General features: G+C 37.4%; 2 protein-coding genes and 1 long non-coding RNA gene across 3 annotated transcripts; 2 read left to right on the top strand and 1 right to left on the bottom strand.

The window, feature by feature from the left end:
• Nucleotides 1-7,214: 7,214 nt before the first annotated feature.
• Nucleotides 7,215-7,990, bottom strand: LOC121741410. Its single transcript, XR_006037856.1, has 3 exons — nt 7,738-7,990; nt 7,393-7,633; nt 7,215-7,313 (listed from the first exon to the last, which is right to left on the bottom strand). It is a non-coding gene; the product is annotated as an uncharacterized LOC121741410 (long non-coding RNA).
• A 5,763-nt stretch (nt 7,991-13,753) lies between these two features.
• LOC121741012 (cell wall / vacuolar inhibitor of fructosidase 2-like) lies at nt 13,754-14,581 on the top strand. The gene has a single exon (XM_042133695.1). It carries the CDS (start codon nt 13,903-13,905, stop codon nt 14,398-14,400), a length of 498 nt encoding a protein of 165 aa, XP_041989629.1. The 5' UTR covers nt 13,754-13,902; the 3' UTR covers nt 14,401-14,581.
• Nucleotides 14,582-21,058: 6,477 nt separating this feature from the next.
• Nucleotides 21,059-23,470, top strand: LOC121742706 (probable E3 ubiquitin-protein ligase WAVH2). Its single transcript, XM_042135940.1, has 3 exons — nt 21,059-21,434; nt 21,510-21,605; nt 21,965-23,470. Exons 1-3 carry the CDS (start codon nt 21,312-21,314, stop codon nt 23,252-23,254), a joined length of 1,509 nt encoding a protein of 502 aa, XP_041991874.1. The 5' UTR covers nt 21,059-21,311; the 3' UTR covers nt 23,255-23,470.
• The last annotated feature ends 1,919 nt before the right edge of the window (nt 23,471-25,389 follow it).

The following is a 25,389-nucleotide window of genomic DNA, read 5'->3' as shown; positions in this document are numbered from 1 at the left end:
CCAAGCCAGAAGCATCAGGCAGAATCGCCAAATGGGCCATAGAGCTGGGAGAACACTCAATCGAGTACCTACCTCGAAAAGCCATCAAGGGACAAGCCTTGGCAGATTTTCTTGCAGAGGCCAAGTTCGATCAAGCAATCCCTGTCATTGCCGAACAGAAAAATTCTGCCAATGCCGAACTAGCACAGCCCTTGGAATCCGAAGAGGAGCCGCCGGACTGCTGGAGCGGATTCGTAGATGGAGCTTCAAACAAGATGGGAAGTGGAGCTGGTATTTTACTTGTCGCTCCCGACGGACACGAGGTAACCTACTCACTTCGGTTCCTATTCCCCACTACTAATAATGAAGCCGAGTACGAAGCCCTCCTGGCCGGACTCCAGTTAGCGCAAAGTCTGCTCGTCAAATCTCTCAAAGTCCATTGTGATTCACAAGTCATAGTAAATCACATGTTGGGTACAAGTGAAGCTCGTGACGAGAGAATGAAGAAGTATTTGGACAAAGCGCAAAGCATCAGCCGAAGTTTCTCCTATTTTCGGATAATTCGCATTCCCAGAGCGGAAAATAGCCGAGCAGATACCTTAAGTAAGTTGGCCTCAGATCCGAGCTCAAAGGCGGAAGAATTAATGCATCAAAGCATTGATGAAGCCGAGGTACATTCAGTATCCAGCTCGCCGAACTGGATGACGCCGATCTTACAGTATCTGGATCAAGGACAATTGCCCGAGGATAAGAGAGAAGCTCGGAAGATCACGTGCCGAGCACTTCGGTACGAGCTTCATGAAGGAGTCCTCTTTAGAAAGTCTTACCTCCAGCCGTTATTGCGGTGCGTAGGACCAGAAGAGACGGACTACATCCTCAGAGAAGTTCATGAAGGATCGTGCGGTAGCCACATCGGAGCCAGAGCTTTAGCTAAAAAAGTTCTGAGATGGGGATATTATTGGCCAACCATGGTACAAGAAGCAGTGCAGCTCGTCAAGACATGCCCGAAGTGCCAAATCCATGCAAATATCCCAAGGATGCCGCAGACCGATCTATCCACTATGCAAAGCCCTTGGCCTTTTATGCAATGGGGCATAGACATAGTGGGACCACTTCCTCAAGCTCCTCGGCAAATGAAATTCCTTATCGTTGCCGTGGACTACTTCACGAAGTGGGTGGAAGCTGAACCATTAGCTGCGATAACGAGCTCAAAGGCATTGGACTTCGTCTGGAAGAACATAGTGTGCCGATTTGGCATACCCCACATCCTCATCTCGGATAACGGGACTCAGTTCACCGACAAGACGTTCAAGAATTGGTGCCAAGAGCTGAATATTCAACAGCGGTTCACTTCGGTCTCTCATCCACAAGCAAACGGACAAACGGAGGTAACAAATCGTATCCTGGTGAAAGGGTTAAAAGCTCGGTTAGAACAAGCCAAAGGACAATGGGTAGAAAATCTCCCTCAAGTCCTATGGTCCTACCGAACTACACCCACAACCTCCAACGGTGAAACTCCGTACAGTCTGGTGTACGGCACTGAAGCCGTAATTCCGGTGGAGATCGGCGTACCCAGTCCCCGAACTCTAAATTTCTCCTCAGAAATGAATGACGACGGACTGAGAGCCGAGCTAGATCTTGCCGAAGAAAGAAGAGAATTGGCATGCATAAAAGCAGCCAAGTACAAGGAGCAAGTAGCCCGGTATTACAACCAAAGGGTGAAGAAGCTGCAATTTCAAGTGGGAGATCTCGTCTTGAGAAACAACGAAGTAAGCCGAGCAGAAAAGCTGGGCAAGCTCGAACCCACATGGGAAGGTCCGTATCGGGTGTCAGAAGTCCTCGGCAAAGGGTCTTACAAATTGGCTCACATGTCAGGAGAACAGGTACCCCGAACATGGCACATTTCCAACCTCAAAAAGTTCCATTTGTAAGAGACAGTCCGGTCAGTCAGTCTTGAGTCCTGTTCGGTCAATGTGCTTTATTTGGTTTACTTGGTCTTTATTTGTCTCTGTGCGTTTTGTCTGTGTGTTTTGTCTGTCTCTGTGCGTGTCGTCTCTTACAAATGTTACTGAGGTATCTTGTTCTTCGAAGGCTGATCCCCTTCTTAGAACATATACAAGCCAACGATTGTGAGTCAAAGCTTCTACAGAAGATACAAGACCACAATTCAGCTTAAACAAGCAGTTCGTCTGAAACGAACTGCAATAAGCCAACGATTGCGAAGTCCAAGCTTCTAAAGAGGATACAAGACCACAATTCGGCTTAAAAATCAAGCACTTCGTCTGAAACGAACTGCAACAAAAGTCCGATTCACGCGATAAAACTTGCCTGAATTAGGACAAGGGAAAGTCCGATCCACGCGATAAAACTCGCCGAATTAGGACAAGGGAAAGTCCGATCCCCAAATTAGGACAACGGAAAGTTCGATCCGAGCGATAAAACTCGCCAAATTAGGACGCAAACCAAGTCCGGTCAAAGAAGAGTTCACTTCATCAGACCGAGGACAAACATCAACTTACCCCGTACCCTTATCCAGAATGACGAAGTGATTCACTTCACTTTTTAGGGGGGGTAGTGATGGAGTACGTACTAAACAAGCCCAACAGCAGTAAAGCCCATCAGCCTAAAGCCCAAGAAAGAGTATCAGTTCGGCATGACTAAAGAGTATCAGTCCGGCATGACTAAAGAGTTCAGTTCGGCACAACCAAAGAGTTCGGCCCCAGCCTACAGCTCGGTAAAAGCCAACCAATCAAACTCTGCTCAGGTCGGCATCAAGCTCTACTCTCAGATCGGCAAAAGCTGCTCGGCAATAATTCAGCAGTTCGGTCTCAGTATTCGACCGAACTAGGAGATAGTGGACTCATGCAGGATTTCCACCTCCACTACACCCACGATCTATTTAGTGGTGTCAAGCGGTCATTAACTCATGCAGGATAGTGGACCCATGCAAGATCGCCACGATCTCCACGACATCCACTACCTAGTAAATGATGCTGCATGCCACGATCTTGGTCCTTTGTATAAATAGAACCTAGATCAGATAGATAGGGTTAGACTCTCTCGCTTTCTAGAGATCAAATACAAAATAGCAAGTCTGTATTGTAAGCTGTAAGAAAACAGATCAAGCAATACAACTCTGCCCTCATTTTCTTCCCGTGGACGTAGATTTACCTCAGTAAATCGAACCACGTAAAATCTCTGTGTCGTGATCTGCATCTTCCTGCATTCATCACCATCAAAAATTCGCGGATTCATCAGGAAACGATAATCAAGAGTTTCAAACGTCATCTAAATCTCATCCTCGTGATTTCACTGATCTTGAATTTCGGACTTCCGTATGTCGTTCTAACGATAGGGTAAGTGTGAATATATTTTTTCATGACATATATCTTACGTGTATTTGGTATTACTAATATATTGGCAATGCTCAATATATATTTATATGGTACAATATCACAACTGGTACAACAAGATAATGACCTTTACAACGATGCATCTTCATTGATGACAAAAAAGTTTATATGGCGGCCAGAAAGAGTCTATTTATCCATAAACAAAACTTCATGATTGTTTCATTGCTGGTTTCTGGAGTATAGAGGTGCAGCTGCATGCACATTTTTTTCCCAGAAATAAGGTTCCATATGACTTAAGAAAGCATGGAAAGAAACAAGAGATTGTCGCCACTTAAATGTAAATCTTGTACGTGAGAGATTGTCGCCTGTTAAATTTAAATCGTGTTACGATCACGAAACTTATAGGCCAGCTGGAGTGTGTTAAGGGCGTGCCCCTCAACCTAACCGATCTCTTCCTCGGCAGCGCGGAATCTGCTTGCGCCCGACGTCTAGGGCGGAGGATGTCCGAGCGGATTGTGTGCGGGAGTTCTTCCCCGTCAGGCAATCGGGCTCGTAACTTGTTTCACAAGAAAAATGACGAAATCTTTGGGCAATCAACAATCTTTTTATTATCATCATAATCTGTGAACAAAAAGCCCTATTTATAGACTACGGACCCTAGGGTTGATTCGACCTAATCCTATATCCATCGGGAAAGAATCAACAAAGAAAACCCGACTCGACTCATGCTTTAACTAAATAATAATAAAAAATACTAAGAGTTCAAAGATAAAACAAATAAAGATAAAGTAAATAACTAACTAAAGCTAGACTATGCGGACACGAAGTCGCCCCATCTCTTCGGCGCCTTCACGTTCCGTTTTGGCTTTGACGTCGCAATAGAGTCCTCCTCCCTCGGCCGTGCCTCTGCTCCCTCGGTCCGGCGTGGTTCAGCCGTCCGCGACGGCTCTACGGCCTGAAGTACCGTATCAGAGTGCCACGTCAGCTAAAACAGAAATAAGAGAGAACGCAAATATGAGGAGTATAAATACAGAGGGCATCTTCTCCAATTGCAGTCATGAAAATTGTGTGTGTGCGCGTGAGCACTTGGGCTCGGATCGGGGATTCGTAGCATTTCTATCTTGTTATTGTTGTTGCTTATTGTTGCTGTTATCATTCTCGCACCTCCTTTTCTTAATATACCTTTAGTTCTTATCTTAGCTTGATAATTGTGTTTAATTGTGCTTGGGTATTATTGTGTGTTGCTATTTGTGGTGTTGTGTTGAGGATCCGGAGACTTGTTTCTGGGAAATAGTTTTCAATTATTGGAAAATTAGCTAGGATGTTGGATTTCTGGAAAATAGTTTCAATTAGAGGATCCAGTATTACCTTGACTAATTAAGATATTAATTACTACAATTTTAATTAGATTTATTAATTATAATTACAATTCATTAACCACTAACGGATAGACCAAGTATCAAATACATGAAAGTGAGATCAAAAGTAACAGTTGCAGTCAATTTTGGATTTAAAAGTAACACTCTGATTCTCCTGATGCGGTTAATCAAATGACGATTGGGGAACATCTTAATCACAAGAATGAAAATGTGCAGTTGAATAAACATTTCAAAATTAATAGAAATTTCTTGAACTACTACTATACATAAATATTCCTAATGAAATATGCATCTAGATGCAGGGACCAATTAGAAGTGCAACTTGATGTTCAAGGGTAAAACCTCTCCCTTAATTGAGATTTGATTCATTTACTTATAAATATAGTGAATAAAGACATTATGATACAATCTACCAACTAATACTATGGAGATGAAAGGGCATCTGATATTCCAGAATGATTGCATTCAATTCACACTTAGTTAAAACCTTAGACATCACAAAAACACTACTACTCAAGCTTCGCGTATACCTGCGAATGAGCACGCAAGTCCCGTTACAAAAGTGTTTCATCATTTTATATTAACTGACAAAATAATTATTTTATTCAGCTCGGTCGAGTTATGGTATGTGCAGTATCTTGCTCGTCTTTATTAGCTAGATTCATGTTCATTGGTATGTTATAATATTATTTCTACCAAACATAATAAAAAAATATTCTATGACTCTTAATACACGAATATTTCTACGATGTTAATACATAAACATTTCTACGAAACATAATACGCGAACATTTATAGAAAGAAAATACACGTTCAATTTGTCGGAAATGGTTACAATAAATGTGTATAATTGTACAGGTAAACATGTGATCACATCTAGCGCCAGCGAAATATGATCATAACAATTATAATTTAAATGGTACCAACAATAAGAAACAAGCCCACTTCGAACAAATGTACCTAAAAAAATGATAAAACCCAAAACATGTACTCTATAGTTTAAAGTTGGCAAGACAGAGTGATGCATTTTTATTAGCACTAAATAAATCTGCAGCTATAGAAAGTATATATAGTATAGCTAAAGGTCATTACCAGATATCGAACACGGGGAATAAAGTCACAGACTGACTACCTTCTACTAAGCTTCGTTCACTATTTGGAAAACTGAAAATTCTGGAGATTTTGAAAACTGAAAGCAATTTGAAAGCAGTAAAACAACTAATTGCAAATAATCAAAGAGGTAAAAGTATGAGAGATAAGAGAATTCCAGGGATGTGCGTCCACAGTTATGGTTATACAAATTCCAACTACAATACCCTAGCACAGTTTATACTTCGATAGAACGAGTCACATAAGTTTTGCCCATGCGGTACAAGCGTAGATTACTAACACTAGGGTTGTCAATCCTAGATCCGTAACTCCTAAAAGCTCCTAAGACCCTTGAAAAGTCCTCACTCTCAATTAACAGTGCCGTTTTAAGGGAAGCTAATTGTAGTGTCTACTAAGTGGATCTAACTCGCCAACTTCTCTCACGATTATGTAGCAAGTTATAGTAAATCATCATCGAATGTGTCACTCAAACGTGAAGTATTATGGAACAACTTAGGGAAGAAACGAAGTAAAAATAAAACGGATATTAAATAGCAAAACGGAATTTTATAACCAAAGTCGTTACTAACACATCCCTAGAATCCTATGAATTTAGTTACACATAATAGAATAAGCTAAAATTATAGAATGAAGGGAAAACAAAGTGAACATAAGAACTAAAGCAATAAAACCCAAATGTTGAATCCTTGTAGCCTTGATCTTCTCTTGATTCCATCTTCAACCTCTTGCACTATAAAGAACTCTCTTAATTTTATGCTCTAGAATTATATGGCAAAAAGAAAATGATAATGAAGAGGTTTTAGGGGGTATTTATAGAGGAAAAATCGAGCTCCATCAAATAAGGCAAAAAGTGGCTAAGTTTGGTAAATCTTGGAGAGAAAGTAGGTCAAATTCGTGCGCCGCATTTTCGCTGCGGGCTGCTGCACCTTGGACAGCAGTTGTTGCACATTGATCCGTAGCCTCTACCTCTTGGATTGCGGTCGCAACACTGTGTTGCAGCGGTCGCTGTGAATATTCCAGTAGCTTCAGAAACTCTTCGAGCGGTCGCTGGGCGTCTCTTCTTTTCAGCACCACTTTTTCCGGAGCGGACCGCTACTGGCGTTGCGGTCGTTGGGCCTCAACGATCGTTGTGCATTTTGCAGCGAACCGCTGGGCATATCGAATGCTCCAGATTTCCAACTTCGACTTTTTCCTGTCTTTTTAGGCTCAAATATGCACAAATCTCACAAAATACGTCAAAATACCAAAATAGAGAAAATATGTAAAATATGGACATGAATTGTGATTTTGACATTAAAAACACACCAAATAAAGACCTTAAAACATTGCAAAATCCGAGCGTATCAATGAGTGAGCAAGATAAGTCGATGCTCCAACTAGGAGTACATTGATGTAGGTGGTGGGTTATGATTGCTCGTAATTGCCACGTTGATCCGGGAACCAATCATTCTGATCCGGCCCTCCAACGACCGCCCCAGTTAGGATACATAAACTGTAATATAATAAAAGTGAAATAATATAATCTAATGCAAACAATATGAGAAGATAAGATAAGATATGATAGAATGTACCTTTAGATCATCGATGACATACTTATAATAAGTTCTATTATCCACCTTTCGCTCCACCATAAATATTGAGGCAATATATATTTCAGTCTTGAACTCCACATTTCTTTCCTAGTGTCGGAATGGCCTGATGCGACCAAATCTGAAAAGCCCAAACTTGGCCGTAAAAATGGTACCTTACAGTTGCCCTCTTCATATACAGTCTATCTATGTAGTGACACCATCCCTTCATTCAGATCCGACCCTACAACGACGGCCTAGTTAGGATACATATACTGTAGTATAATAAAAGTGTAATCATATAATCTAATGCATACAATTTATGAGACAAGATAAGATAGAATGTACCTTTGGATCGTCGATGACATACTTATAATAAGTTCTATTGTCCAGCTTTGGCTCCACCTTAATATCGAGGCAATATATCTTTCGGTCTTGAACTCCACATTTCATTCCTAGTGCTTGAATGGCCTGATACGACCAAATCTGGAAAGCCCAAACAAGGCCGTAAAAATGGTACTTTACAGTTGCCCTCTTCATATACGGTCTATCTATGTAGTGACACCACCCCTTACTTGCACGTGCCCCATGGCATCGGTTCCGAGCCTCAACGTCCTCACCTAGTGTCCAAGCCCAATCATCTACATAAACATCGTCAGAACGACATAGGAGGCAGTCGTAGTAAACTAGCAAGTTGGCCGCCAATGTTGCAGCCCAACTATTTACTAAAGAATTTCTTCTTCAACTGTTCTACTTTCGTACCTTTACCCCCGAATTATGTAGTATATTAAATATTGAAAGCATCACCCGGCATAACTTTGGACCTCTGAATTTGATCCATGTGCGTCTAGTCATCAGATACTAAGGAATTTCAACATGAAATCTCCCCTACACATAAATAACAATTGAAGGAACGATTATCAATTCATGAAATAGGATTATACATATGGAAATGTATTTATTAGTAGGATTATATACATATATAAACATGAGCTTGCATTAATGATCATATGGATACAAACAGACATTCAGAATTAAATTTCCTCTTTTCAGCACACATCTTAAGAAAGTGGCAGCAACACAAGCAATTTTGACGATATTTCTACAATTTAAGAAAAGACAAAAACATTGATTCCTCATTCTCAATCGTAACACCTAAAATCAAAATATTTTTACTCATATAGCTACCTTAGTGGATTAGGAATATTCTTGATCGTCAAAGTCGTTTTTGACAGTGATGCAGATGCCTTCATATCTGCTACTGGCGCCTTCTTTGGAGAATTAAGAGGTTAGCTACAACGGTGCAACAGTCAAGTCATCATTTACCACATATATTCTCGCATTCTTGACGTGAGTGCACCATGCTAAACATTGGACCCTTGATCCACTATGTTCACTATGTTCAATTTCAAAGAGTAAAAACTTTCAATAAATCTCAAGGCTACCAACAATCCAATATCTAAAGCATCTGAAATACAAAAATGGAAATTAAAGTGTAGTAATGAAGCTCGATTAAATAAAAAAAATACACGAAGAAGTGTAGTTTTTTCCAATGCCGCCCATTCCGATGAGTGATTGCTCCGTGATACCTACTTCCTCTGGCATGTCCTCCCTGTCTGACACATCCTCCATGTGATATGTAAAGAATCTGAGGCAGATAAGGGATTCTATAAATCCATCTAATACTTTGCTATCCTGAGAATTGTAAGAGTGAGATCTGCGAATCGGTGGGAATGTGTCGATAGGGGTGTGATCAATTGCTAACTTCTTAAGTTGCTAACTCTGCTAACTCATAAACGCAGTGTATTAAAAATGTCAACAACGATAATATTAAAATGTCAACACATAATTTTGTTGGCATTTCAATATATTGTGTTGGAATTATGTCTTGATATTTTAATGTCATCGTACTCATATTTTTAATACACTGCGTTGATGAGTTTACTAAGTTAGCAACTTAAAAAGTTAGCAATATAACGCAGCTATGTGTCGATATATATAATCCCAAGTGAGATGAATTTAAGTTAATGAGCTTTAAAATTTTATTGAATAGCATATCGCTTCGAGTTCCGGTCATTCCATCTTCCAACAACCACCAATTTAAATTAATGGGCTTTAAACTTATTTAGCCCATTTGTTTAACTTAAATTTATATTAGTGTAATTATTTTTTCCCAATTAAATCCTTCAATTAAAGATTATTGATCGTTTCTCTGGACGTTATCCATCTAGTTGCATGTGCTCTGAAAAAAAGAGAGACTGCGCAATCAAATCCGGACATATTACTTATCTCTATGTAAGTAGTTGAAAATAGAGAGTTGTGTATTATCCACCATGGAAAAAAAAATACTCCCTCCGAACCACTCAAGATGGCCACGTTATTTAGTATCCCTCCCACTAAAATACTTTCCTTTATAGAACTAACCCTATAAATATGTCCGACTACAAAACTATTAACTTCTATAATGATTGGGAACTAACTAGGGGTGGATCGATACGGTATACCGTACCGAAAACTACGGTATGACAAAATATCGTACCAATACCATACCGAATTTTCGGTATACCGCAATCCGGTATACCGAAAATTCGGTAAGGTTAATTTTTGATACCGTTATCTTACCTTTGTTGCGGTATACCGAAGTACGTACGGTATACCTTATTACCGTTATGCAAAAAAATCGATTTTGTACACAAAATAATTAAAAATATGATTTTCGGATATTTTTTCTTTTTAATTCTATTTTATATATAAAAATATTAAATATAATAATCCCTCCGTCTCGCACTACTCGCACTTATTTCCTTTTTGGGCGTCCCAAGTTACTTGCACTCTTTCCATTTTTAGTAAAAAATTTCACCTACAGCCGTCATTTTTTACTTTCCTATACACTCATTCCTTAATCTCCGAGCCGAAAAGGAAATGAGCGAGTAGCCCGGGACGGAGGGAGTATAAAAATTATGTAATATTTCAACATATATCAATTTTTCGATATGCACCAAGGATTCGTATACATACCAAAGAGTGTATAGGGAAATTGGTACTGTTACCGTACCGAAAGATTTCGATACGGTATGATACCATACCGAAAATTGCGGTATACCGAAAAACAGGTATTTTTGGTATTATTTAGATAAGGTAAGTGTGGTATTTCGATATTTTTCCTCGGCCTAGAACTAGAGCAAAAATTTAGTGGTCAAGGCATACCACATGGCAATGTGATGTGGTATGTCCCACTAATAATACTTTGACAAATGGATTTATAGAAGTCCAACTAAATACTTTCATCTTTTTCTAAAAATGGACATTATTATAAAATTCGGAAACTATCCAAAAATTAAGAGTACTTATAAATATGTCCAACTGAATTTTATAATCTTGTTTAAAACCGAAACTTAATGCAGTTTTAGATATTAACTTTTAGGTTTGGAAAATTAAGGATTAGGTGTATTACCAAGACTTAGAAAGTTTGGATAGTAAATTAACCAGCACTCTTGCCGCTATACGAGTCTAGCCGATAATATTTCCCGATAATTCCCAGCTACTTTCCCGATAATTGAGAAATATTTCCCAAAAATACAACATCCCGACTATTTTTCGATAATTGAGAACTATTTCCCAGAAACAGGTTTCGCTTTTCTAGATAAAACAACAACTTACTTTGTAGCTAGGTTACATGAGCTTAATTAAAGATGGTCGTTGCCACTTGATGCAGTAAATCAATCACATATTATAATATAAAATTAAAATATTTCATCATGATAAAACCAAGAATAAATAAATATATTAATATTTATGCTTCGTCCCTAATAATTTGTCACCATTTGATCTTTCACATATTTTAAGAAATGTAATAGAAAGATAACAAATTTTTGGGACGGGCGAAGATAAAAATGAGTGACAAATTTTTATAGATAGAGAAAGTATATTTTACTACAATTTTTAAAATTGTGGGATAAACTAAAAATTGTTTAAATGTATTGATGTATGAACATGGTCAATAACTATGAATGACATTTGGACAAGCCTTGTCGGAACAATTCAAACCCTAAAACTAGAGGTAGAGATTGATTAGTAGTGGGCCACTTCTTGTCTTCATAGACCATTGGGCTTGGGTTTCCACAAATCTCCTTTCCTTTTTTCCGCCTCTTATTTACTAAACTCCACTTCACAAAATTTGATAATGCCCCAGAATGCATATAAGGAGCATTATTTTAATGATAAAAATTCTCTAAAAAATCGAATATTTTATCTGTTCCTGAATATTTAAAAAATTTAGGAAAAATACTTATAGCATGTTTTTAAGTTCTATTTTTAACACATGAATGCTAAGTTAGATTGTTATTTGTATGAAATACTTAATTTGTGCAGAAAGTTTGTCACTTATTTTCTTTTTTGTCTATCCCATAAATTTTGTCTCATTCACTTTTATTATTTTTTATAGTTAGATCTCACATTCCACTAATTCATTCACTCCCGTTTTATTATAAAATTATATCAAAATATGACCCATATTCTACTGACTTTTTCAATATCCTTTTACTATATACTATTTTATAATTCATGAGTTAAAACATGACAAATTTTATAGAATGAAGGAACTATAATAGAATTAGAAAATAAAGGAGGAGAAAGACTACAAGAATGGTATGAAGGCACATATATCCAAGTTTGTTATGAAAAATGACATGTATTACAAGTATAAATGTGTCCCTTTTCGTAAAACAACATTAATATGTCAGTAGTTATAATATCACGATTATCAATTGAAGATTTGTGAGTATAAATTCAATAATCAAATACTCTAATTAAGTTTCAAGATTCGAAAGTTTGAATTTTGTAATTAAGTTCCTTGTGAAATGATGAAACTAAAAATGCCTAGTAAACAATCATTAGACGATTGAACAAGTACATTATTTTAAAACAATTAGTGACCACATTATGACAACCTCTACATTTAATTAGTTTGACAACTTCACAAGCTTTTATATACCTTAATTATTTCATTAGGTTGCTTCTTGCTTTTCGAAAAAAAAAAGTCAGGCTATTGGGAAACATTAATCTTTGGTCGATTTTGCTCTATCGAGGGCCGGACAAAAATTAGAGGACCCCACACATAACCTACAAAAAAAAATACAAAAGCATAGAACTACTTAAATGATCTCTGAATTTTGTGTTTTTACATTAATAGTCCTGAACTTTAAAAATATAATCCATGACCTAAAGTATAATAACATTCATAGTATTTTTTTTACTATTCATCACAATTTTACACCGAAAATGCCCCCAAAGAATATTTAGGTACTGGATATTATATTTTCTCTATATTTCTCTTATAGTTTAAATTAAAAATTAAAATAAAGTATAATATAAAATTCTCAAACATAAAAATTAAAATTATAAAAATAACTTGTAGCTAAATTTAATGTTGATTGTGATTTGATTATTTTTTAATATTAAAGATTAAAATTTAAATTTTAAAAAATTGAATCAGAATCAAAATTAAATAAAAATATAATATAATTTTGAATTAAAATTAAAAATGTAATACAATTTTTATTGTGATTTGATTATTTTTAAATTTTTAATTTTATTACTAAAAGATAATCGATTCACAATCAAAATTAAATTTAGCTATAAATTATTTCTATAATTTTAATTTCATAGTGATTAAATATGTAATATAATTTTGAATTAAAAATAAAAATGTAATACAGTTTTTATTGTGATTTGATTCTTTTTAAATTTTTAATTTTATTATTAAAACATAATCAATTCACAATCAAACTAAATTTAGCTATACGTTATTTCTATAATTTTAATTTTTATATTTAAAAATTTCATAGTATGTTTATTTTTATTTTTTATTTTCTTGAAGTTTAAGAAAACGAGAGAGAAAGACGATTCGATTTAAGTGATTAAAAAAAGTAAAGTGAAAAAATATCTTTATAGACACCCAACTATAAGAAAATATCATACTCAATATCGAAAGAGAAAGAAAAAATATCATATTCAATATTTGGATATTCTATTTTTATCAAAGTTAAAAAATGCTCTACATGCCTTATGGAGCATTTTTAGTGCAAAATTATAATGAATAACATAAAAATTACCACAAATGTGATTACATTTTAGTTCAAGATGTAACTATGATTTTTTTGAAGTTCGGTGATGGTTAGCATACAAAATGCAATATTTAGAGATTATTTGCGTAGTTCCCTTCAAAGAAGAAAAAATGTACTAGTAAAGTATTGAATAAACAAACAAAAAATCAAGAACGGCATCATTCACTTATGTTTTTCCATTTTGAGCAAATATAGATATAGAAGTATAATTAAATAGGATGTTGACCAATTTATTGACATATCGAAATAAAACAGCCTATATGAATTAATTGCGTGTGCTTGTACATTCCGCATCAACTGCATGTACCCTCCCTAATCACATAGTAATATGAATCAGTTCACAAACCGTTTTTCCCAACCAACTACTCCATTTTGATCCATATCCAAAATGGCCGCCGCTCCTCGTATCATTTCCCTCATCATCGCCGCCCTCTGCTGCCTCCTCCCTTCCACCGCCGCTCAGAAACCAGATTTAGCCATCGCAGTCTGCAGAAACACCACAGACTTCGCCTTCTGCCGCGAGGCCGTCTACTCCGATCCCCGCGCTCCCGGCGCCGACCGCTACGAGCTAATCGACATCATATTCCGGCTGGCGTATCGGAACGCGTCTGATACAAGAGGATACATCGCCGGCGAGGTGAAATCGGGCGCCGATGAGCTGAAGAAATGCCTCGGTGACTACGATAAGGCGGTTGCGATCCTGGAGGGGATGCTCAACGATTTGAATTCGGAATCATATTACGATTTGGATTCTCGATCCCTTGATATCCAGCACAGAGTGAGCGACTGCGGGAAGGGATTGCGCATCGGCGTCGGCATCGCTCGAAGGAACCAGAACATGCTTAAACTTGCAAATATGTGTTACGCTGTTTCTAAGCTTTTCTAGTTTCGTCGTTAAGCTTCATTTTCTACTTTTGTTGATTCTAGGTTTATTCTTTGCTGAAAAATAAATGTGATTAGGCAGATGGTAAAGTGATAATGACCGAGACCAAAGATATCGTGTTTGAATTAATCATTATTTTCATTTTCCTTTTATACTAGTACTATTATTTTTCTCTAATCCTTCATCTTTTTTTACTTTATTTTTTATTCTATTTCATTATATTATTTGCAGTTAATTTACTAATCATTATTTTTTCTTCCAGATTGTGAACCTTGTAAAAATGTCATCCCTATTTTAATTTCAAAATAAGGGAGTCAGAACAAAATGAGACATATAATTAAGAATAGAGCAATAATAAATGTGCATAAATTTACCTACATACTTAGATTTTTAGATATGGATAGTGATAAATGTATATATATTTTTTAAATACATAATTAAAATTTTTAAATATTTTACCAAAAAGTAATTAAATTGTAATCCGTTAAATAAAAATAAATTACTTACTAATTATTTTGCAATAATTTAGGAAAACATTAAAAATTTTTAACTATATATCTACATATTTAAGTAAAAAATAATGAAGATTGTATATATATTGTGAATCAAGCTCGAAATCATGTAAAATTTTGTCATAAATTTTTCACATTTTTTTATTACTATAGAACATTATAACAAAAAAAAATAATTTGAAATTTAATTCAATTGAAATTAAAATCTAGAAGCATTATGTACATATATGTACATTTATCTTTATTCATAAGATATTTTACGTTTATAATTAATTCTTGAATATTAATTAATTTAAATTGAATTGGCATATGTATTTACTCATCAACTGTAATTTAGGAAATAAACTAGTATAATTAATGATAAACCTATTTTGAATAAAAATATATTCAATCCAAGTAAGCTTATGAATATTATAGTATGTAATTTATGTTTATATTATTCTTAAAATGACAAATTTTCAGAAAAATCATGAATTTGATAAAATTATATATGGTCCGTCCCGCAACTTTAAAAACAACTGTAAACATCATGAATTTTTACAATTTTCTCAGTTTATTTTACAAGTCTAATTTAGCTGAAATTGTGTAATGTAGCATACGAATTTTATTATTTTTCCCATCAAACTAAAAAATAATCCAAACTCATTATGCACTTGATGTGGTAAACATATTACTACAATAAAGAAAACCAAAATATTTCATCATTATAAAACCATGAAAGATAAAAAAAAGTATTAAAATTTATAGTAGTAGATTTTACTATCAAGTTTTAAAGTTAAGGGATAAAATAAAATATGACTCAAATTTTATTTCAAAATTATGTAAATGTATTTATTTATGAACTTTGGTCAATAAATATGACTGACATTTGACAATCCTTGTTGCGCAATACAATCCTTAATACAAGAGGTAGATATTGGTTAGGTAGTTGGTCACTTCTTGTCTTCATTGACCTTTGGGCTTGGGCTTCCACAAATCTACTCCCCTCTTTTCCACCACTTATTTTCGACTTACCACTCATGACAACTTTTGAGGGCCCAAGAATATTTTCTCTGTTCCTGAATATTTCGAAAGTTTTGGAAATTCTTTAACATTTGCCTTTTTTTTTTTTAGTAATTTTCAGTTGTGGAGTACACGTGAATGCTAAGTTATATGGCTATTTGTGTTAGAAAGTAAAATGCGGAAAATAAAAGACTATTGCAGAAAGTAAAAGACGGGAAAACTGTAAAGACTACATTGTGATTATGCTTGTGTTATTTCTCTCAATGGTTACACAACTATTTATAGGCTCTAATTCTAGCTATACATGGAAAATATATTATAATTCCATAAATATCTTCTTGATTTGATCTTCCATAATCTTCAATTGATTTCCTTCATTATTCTTGCCATAACTTCATCTCTTTCCTTCTTGTTCTCCAATTAATAAATTTCCTCATTCCAACACTCCCCCTCAAGTTAAGTATCGAGTTTTTTCGACACTTAACTTGCACGATCTTTAGTTTGATAAATAATTTATACTCGTATTTAAGAGTTCTTCAATTTTCATTGATCATTGAAAGTTTTTACTCTTTTCAAGGAGTTCTTCAAATTTCTGTTGACATTTTTAACTCATGTCAAGGAACTCTTCAATTTTCTGTTGGCAGTTTTAACTCGTGTCAAGGAGCTTGTCTAATTTATACTCGTATTTAAGAGTTCTTCAATTTTCATTGATAATTGAAAGTTTTTACTCTTTTCAAGGAGTTCTTCAAATTTCTGTTGACATTTTTAACTCATGTCAAGGAACTCTTCAATTTTCTGTTGGCAGTTTTAACTCGTGCCAAGGAGCTTGTCTAAACAGTTTTTACTCATATTTAGGAGCTGTCTTAGATAGTTTTAGCTCGTATCCAGGAGCCATCTTAGATAGTTTTAACTCATATCAAGGAGTCATCTTAGATAGTTTTAGCTCGTATCTAGGAGCCATCTTAGACAGTTTTAACTCATATCAAGGAGCCATCAGACAGTTTTAGCTCGTATCTAGGAGCTAATTCTAACAGTTTTGACTCTTGTCGAGGAGCTAATTCTGACAGTTTTGACTCTTGTCGAGGAGCTAATCTGACAGTTTTGACTCTTGTCGAGGAGCTTATCTGACAGTTTTTGCTCGTATCTAGGAGCCAATTCAAACAATTTAGACTCGTGTCGAGGAGTTCAAATTCATACTATATTTGAACTGAATTAAACTAGCTTCATTTTGGAGGACCATCCTCAGACCATTTCATTCTTTCCTTTTCCTTGGACTACCTCCTTTCTTTTTTCTTTTTTCTTTTGCTTCATTTATTGGCTACAAATCCGATGAGCAATCACCTGCGGATCCTCTGCTCCATAAGACATAGGAGTAGGTCCTTTCTCCTAGCTAACACTTCTGGTTTGCTCCTCCCTCTGCACGGGGAGGCATCTCGACTGCTTTCTCTTCTCGCCCCTTCGACGTTTCTTCTCCTTCTTCTCATTCTTCCGCCATCGGCTTCTTGCACCGACCAACGCTTCTCCAGCAGCCTTTCTGGTTTTTTTCTCTCTTTGGCCATTATCCTGTCATCTCTATGAATCTTCTAGCTAGAGATGATATCTTCCCTTCTCGCCTTCCCCTCTTGGAACTCTTTTCTTCTCTCCCTCGATGGTTTCTCTCTTTGTCTTCTCCGGCTGTGAGTGGAATCACCCGATAGTGGTAGGCGACCAGTGCTCTTGGCCATTCCTTGGCCACATCTTCTCCTTCACAGCCTCATCATTCTGGTAATAGACTCCTTCCTTCTTGGGAAGGCTTTGCTCTAATTAACTCCATCAGCATCACCTTTCGTTCCTCCAACTTCATCAGCAACTTCTCCCTACCGAGGAGAGGTGACGGGCATGCTGACACCTTTCTCCTCAGCCTTATCCAATAGGGCCAGTCTGGCCTCTTCCTCCCATCAATCTCTCATCTTTCCATGTGAACTCAATGTCTATGATCATTGCTCCAGTAGGCTTTACTTCCCAACGGGGCTGTGTGTCCCGCCTCATTTAGCGACTACTCTCTTCTCCTACCTACTGACAATACACCATCGTTGGTTCTCTTTTCAATTACTATTTCCACAGCTCTCCCCCTGTGACGGATTCCACCTTTGAAGCCGACACAAGCTGTCTGCGGCTAGTTTCTCATGGCGGTGATAAATTAGCTTACTTCATTCTCTGTGGCCATCTTCTCGACATCCTTCAAGGCTCCCATCATCAGCCTCTCTCTTCAGCGGGCATTGTTCGGCTGTTTAGTTCCTCTCCTCCTCAGCCGGATAATTCGTGACTCTATTCGTTCACTTTCAATTCTCAAGTTCTATCCGACAGCTAATTTTCAAATCGAATAAAATAGCCAACCTCGTGTCTAAGTTTTACTCCCAATTCTTGAGAAATTAAAATCCCAAAATTGGAGCAGCGTTTATCTCTTCTTACTCCTCTCTTTACATATTTTTTCTCAATTCCGCCAGAACGGCGGCCTCGTGAGGTCACCGCTTCTGATTTTCCCCTCGCCTTTCTCTCCTCGATTTCGCGATGATACAACACCGTCGTTTGCATGGTTCGCTTCGGGCATCTAGCGTCGCTGCTCTTTCACTCAGCGGGCAAACAAATCACCGCCACTGCCCAGCGCTTGCTTCTCGCCGCTGCCATCTCCACCGCGGTTGGTTGTTCATAGACAGCAGCCTCGTTATTGCCGACATTCATCGCTGTCGGGGTTCAACCACAGTTGCCATCGCCTTGCGCTACCACCGCCGCTCGCTGCTGGCACAGGGTTGGCGCCTTTCTGCCTTCGCCCAGCCTCCTCGCTGCCGCGCGGCTGCGACGCCCTCTCGCCGTCTATGTTCCTTCCGCAGGGCTGCTGTCGCTCGATCTCGCTGTTGCCTCGCCATGGTCGGGCTTCGCGTCGATGTCTGTTTGAAATTCAACCGCGGAGAACTCAATGTCGTTGTCTCCGTCCAGCCAAGCGCCACCACCGTTTACAGCGCCACCGCCAGCCATAGAGGTGGTCGCTGCCGCTCTCGTGACGCCATTTCCGTCGATTATTGCTATGCCATCACTTTGTTGGTGAAGAACTTCATGTTGCTAACCGCAAAGCCTCCACGTGCTTTGATATTCTTCTGATATGGTTTTTGATTTTTTTTTGTTAATTTTGCTATAGAGACAGTGATCGATCCATGTGATCGAACCTGCTCTGATACCATGTTAGAAAGTAAAATGCGGAAAATAAAAGACTATTGTAGAAAGTAAAAGACGGGAAAACTGTAAAGACTACATTGTGATTATGCTTGTGTTATTTCTCTCAATGGTTACACAACTATTTATAGGCTCTAATTCTAGCTATACATGGAAAATATATTATAATTCCATAAATATCTTCTTGATTTGATCTTCCATAATCTTCAATTGATTTCCTTCATTATTCTTGCCATAACTTTATCTCTTTCCTTCTTATTCTCCAATTAATAAATTTCCTCGTTCCAACAATTTGTATGAATTATAATAGAAATAGAAAAGAAGTACAAGAAGATAAAAAAAGGCATATAATATCAAGATAGGTAGAATGAAAGACTGATATTTTCGTAAAACCATAAATATGTCCCTCTCATAAAATACTGAATTTATATGTCAGTTAAATTATAATAGGATTCCAAAGTTTGAATTTTATAATTAAGTTCATTGGTGAAATGATGAAATTAAAAATGCAATGCCGGTTAACAATCATTATACGATTACTTAACAAATACACTAATTAAGATTCAGGATTTCAAAGTTTAAAACAATTAGTGACTCATATTTAAACAGCCTCTAAATTAAATTGGTTTGACTAGTCAAACTTCACAAGCTTTTATATACCTCGATTATTTCATTAGATTGCTTCTTGCTTTTTGAATGAAAAATAAGCCAGGAGTTTGCTCTTTCGAGGAGGGACAAGACAAAAATTGGAGGACCCACACATCACCTAACAACGAACAAGATAAAGAAAAAGGAAAATATGAAGAAAGTGAATAAGAATTTGCGCTCCCTCTACTGAAAGACCAAGTTATACCCATTTACTCATTTACCAATTTTCAGTCCATCTTCTTTTGTTTTCTTTGATATAAAATCAAGTTTATTAAAGGTGCATTTGCGTATCCACTGGCATTTAAATTACCATTTAGAATTATTTTCATACGTGAACAAACTTTGTAGGGAATGACATTGTTTTTAAATAATTTCCAAATTCTAATTGGCAATATTTAAGCTATTAGATCACCAAATATAGTGATTAATAATTGAACTTTATTACTACTACTCCTTCTGTCCCAGCTAGCTAAATTGATTGATTTCTTTTTGGCCGTTATTCTGCGGCAGTGATAATAAATAGTTAAAGTAAAGATAAAGTAAAGTAAGAGAGAATAATACAGAAGAAAGTCATATCTACATTATTCTTTTACTTACTTTACTTTGTATCCCACTTTAACTATTTACTCCATCCGTTTCTCCATAGTTGAGTCATTTTTCCATTTTAAGAAGTTTCTTCATAGTTGAGTCATTTCCCTATATAATAACTTTTTTTCTCTTTCTTACTTTACTCTCTCTTACTTTATTCTCTCTACTTTATTCACTTTTTACTTTATTCTCTCTACTTTTTTATCTATTTATTTAACACATTCAACATCCATTTCTTAAACTCCATGCCGAAAAGTTTTGCCTCAACTATGAAGAAACGGAGAGAGTATTATTTTTCCTAAATATGTGCCGAAAAGCCATCAATCACTTGAGATGGGACGGAGAGAGTATTATTTAGATGCTAGTTATTTTTTTTACTATAATCATAGTAAATTGGAAAAAGCGATATTCAATCTGTTTGAAAAAATTAAGATTTTCACAACTTATTATATAAATTATTATTGAGATTATATAATACACTGTAAATAAAAATTCATCAGTAAAAAATAATATTAAAATGAATGATTTAAAAAAGAAAAAATTAAAATAGGAATATGAAAATCAGAACAGACCCCACACCAATAGTCAATACTACTAGTAATAATGGAGTAATTTATAAATTCGATAAATTCGACAATTTATTCACACATGTATGAAAAAATTGGTAAAAGCAATCTAAAGTGGAATGGGAATTTGGTTAGTCGGATTGTATTTATTAGCAGTAGCAGTCCAAGAAAGTGGATGAATTAGAGGGCCCTCTCAACCTCAATCATGATTCATCTCTCTTTCTCTCTCTCTCTCCCTGGGCTGCACCTGCACAGCATTAAACTGATGAAGTGAGAAAATTGGAGATGGCAGAGAATTTTGGTGAACACTCCACCTTCTGCACTCTAATCTCCTGCTGCTCTATTATTCTACAATAATTATCCATACAACATTTTTGAGGCGGTGGAAATGGGCGGAGAAGCCGGTGGCGCTTCCCGGAAATTCAGGAGAGCCGCCAAGAAATTGTTTGTACAGACATGTGTATCTTTCTGCTTCTGCCACCCTCATCTCCACACCTCCTCTGCCACCACTGTAAGTAACTCTCCTCTCTCTACATTATTCACACTAGATTTTGTTTTTTGTTTTAATCTTAATTTCTGCCTACAGATTTCGCCGGAAACGAACATTTCTTGCAATAAATTTACCCCTGATGCTGCCAACCACGCCAATGCCACTTCAATTACCAGCCCCTCTTCTAATAAGGTGCTTCTTTGTATTCAATCTCTTCTTCACGTCCTTTATTATTATTTTTTTTCAAAACCTGTTTGATGGTGAGATCCCTTCCCTGAGCAAGACTGAATCTAAATGTGTGTGTTGTTATGACGCCTACAAGATTAATGAGCTTTAATTTGATGTATCCATCACAAAAGGGCAACAAATTTAGGTGGAATACTCCTACTATATTGCTTTGTAAATACAAAAGCACATGGAATGTGTAATGTCACACACACAATTTATCAGTTGGTTCAAAATAAAATACAAAATCATTTTCAATCAATGTGGTGTTGGTTGTATTCCAAGTTGAATAATCCTCAATCCTTTTGTGTTGATCACTCTTGCAGACTTTGTGCGCAATATGTCTTGACCCCTTAAACTACAGCTCGGGGAGCAGCCCGGGCCAGGCGATCTTCACGGCCCAGTGCTCCCACGCCTTCCACTTCGCCTGCATTTCCTCGAACGTGCACCATGGCAGCGTCACCTGCCCCATCTGCCGTGCTAATTGGACTCAGCTTCCTCGCAACTTGAACGCTCGCTGCTCCCTCCACTCCAACAAGGCCGACCCCATTCTTCAGATCCTCGATGACTCCATCGCCAACTCTCGTGTCCACAGGCAATCCTTCTTGCGCTCTGCTCGCTATGATGATGACGACCCCATCGACCCTGACCACACAACCACCACCCAACCGCGCCTCCATCTCTCTCTCTCGCATTCCGGCTTCAGTGCCATGTCCTCCACCTCGTCCTCAATGGCTGAATCACCACATCTCTCCTCAAATGGAGAGACGCCGCTGCTGTGCTCCTCCCCGAGCAACAGGGCTTATCTCTGTGTCAAACTAGCGCACCAGCCAGCAACGGACCTTGTCCTCGTTGCAAGCCCCAACGGGCCGCACCTGAGGCTGATGAAGCAGGCGATGGCGCTGGTAGTTTTCTCTCTCCGGCCAATTGACCGCCTAGCTATCGTGACCTACTCCTCTGCTGCGGCACGCGTCTTCCCCCTCAAGCGCATGACCTCCTACGGGAAGAGGACCGCTTTGCAGGTCATTGATAGGCTATTCTACATGGGGCAAGCGGATCCGATGGAGGGGCTTAAGAAAGGGGTGAAGATACTCGAGGACCGCCTTCACAAGAACACACAATCTTGCATCTTGCATCTAACAGACAGCCCTTCGAGATCCTACCATCAGTTTGACATGGAGGTTGGTGTCACGGTCCACCGGTTCCACGTAGGGTTCGGTTTTGGGGTGTCAAACGGGTTCATCATGCACCAGTTTGAGGAGTTCCTGGCGAGGACGTTGGGAGGGGCTGTGACGGACGTGCAAATGAGGATTGAACAGGGCACGGGGATTGTTAGGATCGAGGAATTGAGAGGGGGCGAGGAGAGGAACGTGGCGGTGTATCTGCCAGATTATGGACCTGTGCGCATCGAATACAGCTATACGGAGGGAGGAGGCGATGGTGAGTGCGTGAGACGAGGCGAGGCCATCGTGGGCGGGACGGATAAAGGAGATGGGAGTGGTGATGGTGCTGGTGTGGGAATAGGTGGAAGGATGAGCAGTGCTGAGAACTGGGATTTTCATGATCCTTTCATGGCTAGAAGATGGGCTAAACATTTGCATGGTTATAGGCTTTAGTTAGCTTCTTGTTTCTTGTATTCATTGTAATTCTACACACACCTGCTTCACTCATTTGATTTAATCTTATTTTTTAGGTCTTGTCTTTGCATAAGTTGATTTCCTAAATCATGATAATGTAATGCGGTTGAGTTCAAATGTATTATTGTTTGGTTTGAAATCATGCTTACCAATCAATCGGATTCGATCACATAATTAAACTAAATTAGTTGAATATGGTAGGTTGACTCTTCTTTTTTGTAGTATAACATATAGTCCTAGTATTTTGTTCTTTTTCACCTTATTACTCGAATTGAGTTGACAATCTTGTGAAGCTCAAGGATGTTTATAATATTAGGAAAACAAACTTAAGCCAATCATACTACTACAAAACTGAAATATCAAACCATTGAGCTTGATTTCAATGTACTTAAGCCAATCATACTACTAAAAAACTGAAATATCAAATCATTGAGCTTGATTCCACAACATTGAAATTCATAAATGCTTCTCTTTGTCACTAAGGCCATCCACAATAGAAATAGCCCAGCAATAGCCCAGCCATAGCCTAGCCACTGCCACATCATCAAAACAAGCAAATAGCCCAGCAATAGCCCAGCCATAGCCTAGTCACATACTATCCACATCACTATTAACAAATATATACAAAATGCAATAATTAACAATAACGCAATATACGAAATTCAATTTACGAGACATATACGGGAAAATTCACTAATATTAATAAAATTTAAAAAGTACATAATTTAAAAAAATTACATAATTAAAAAAAATTACATTAATTAAATTTACAAATGAAAATTTAAAATAACATTACAACTTAAAGTTAAAAAATAAAAAAAGACATAATTAAAATCTTAAAAAATAAAAAAAAGACATAATTTCAAAAATTCGAATTTAAAAAAAAAATCGCGCTGGGCGATCCGGGCGCTGCAATAGCGCCGAGCGGATCGCCCAGCGCACCGCCCAGCGCCACGAAACCGCCCAGCGCTGCGCGGTTTCTCTCTCCAATCGTCCGCTGGGCGACTGCAATAGACCGCCCAGCGAACCGCCCAGCGCCGGCGCTCGGCTGGGCGGTCGCTGGGCGCCTATTGTGGATGGCCTAACAAGGACACCTCTGTAGTCTCTAGTCTATAAAGCAAAATAGCTTGTACAAGTCACTAGATTCTCATAATATCACACAGTAAAATTAGTAAAGTTCATATCTCATGCTCTAAATATGGCTTTACATTTGTAGCTTTAAGAGAATCCACAACGGCGGATGTACCGTCGGACCGGCGTGCCGGGCGTCCGCGCAGGACGTCCGGCATTATGTCGGGAGAGGTGGACGCGGACGTCCTCGGAGGACGTGAGGTATCCGCAGCCGTCCGCCGACGTCCGCCATTGCGGTGCCAAGACAGACGTCCCGATTTTTGATTTTTTTTTAAAAACTCTATATATACGTCTCGTTGAACTTCATTTCATTCGCACCACTTGTATTAACGAGTTTCTCTTCTCTCTCTCTACGTTTCTATCGGTATAATTGCCGACATGCGCTAACAAGAAGCTCATATTCGACTCCAGAATGATATAATTGAAGAGTTATGGATGCGGAGGGGTGCACGTTGATATTTTTTTATTGAATTGTACTTTTTTTATTTAATGAAATTATTATTGCACTTTCTCCGTTCGTATTCGTGTCGAAATTTTAATTCCGTAAATTGTTTAATTTGATGAATTTTTATTATTGTGGATGTTTGTGGAGATGTCCGCTATTGTACAGTGGGATGTCCTTATGATGTGGCAGGAGATGTTTTTCGGTGTCCGCCGGGACATCCGTCTCCATTGTGGATGCTGTAAGAGATGGGAGTAGATCAGTAGATTCATTTGCTGTAAGACCTATTTCAATTTGCATCTTCTTTTACTAGTAAAACATAACACATCAATCATGTTTCCCTAGCCTCTACTTAAATTAACCTATTTCACTTTGCATCTTCTTTTCTTTTGATTTTGGTTGACGAATATTTTAAAATCTTCTTCTTTCCCTTGTAAGTTTTTTTCTACATCATTTTCAACAATCAGATTGTACTTCTTGTTTCACTCATCTTCTTCTTCCCCTCATCATCTTCAAAAAAATGTATATGCACATTGAGAGG

The sequence above is a fragment of the Salvia splendens genome, chromosome 7 (assembly GCF_004379255.2).
Source record: "Salvia splendens isolate huo1 chromosome 7, SspV2, whole genome shotgun sequence".
Taxonomy (NCBI): Eukaryota; Viridiplantae; Streptophyta; class Magnoliopsida; order Lamiales; family Lamiaceae; genus Salvia; species Salvia splendens.
This window is presented reverse-complemented; position numbering and strand designations above follow the sequence as displayed.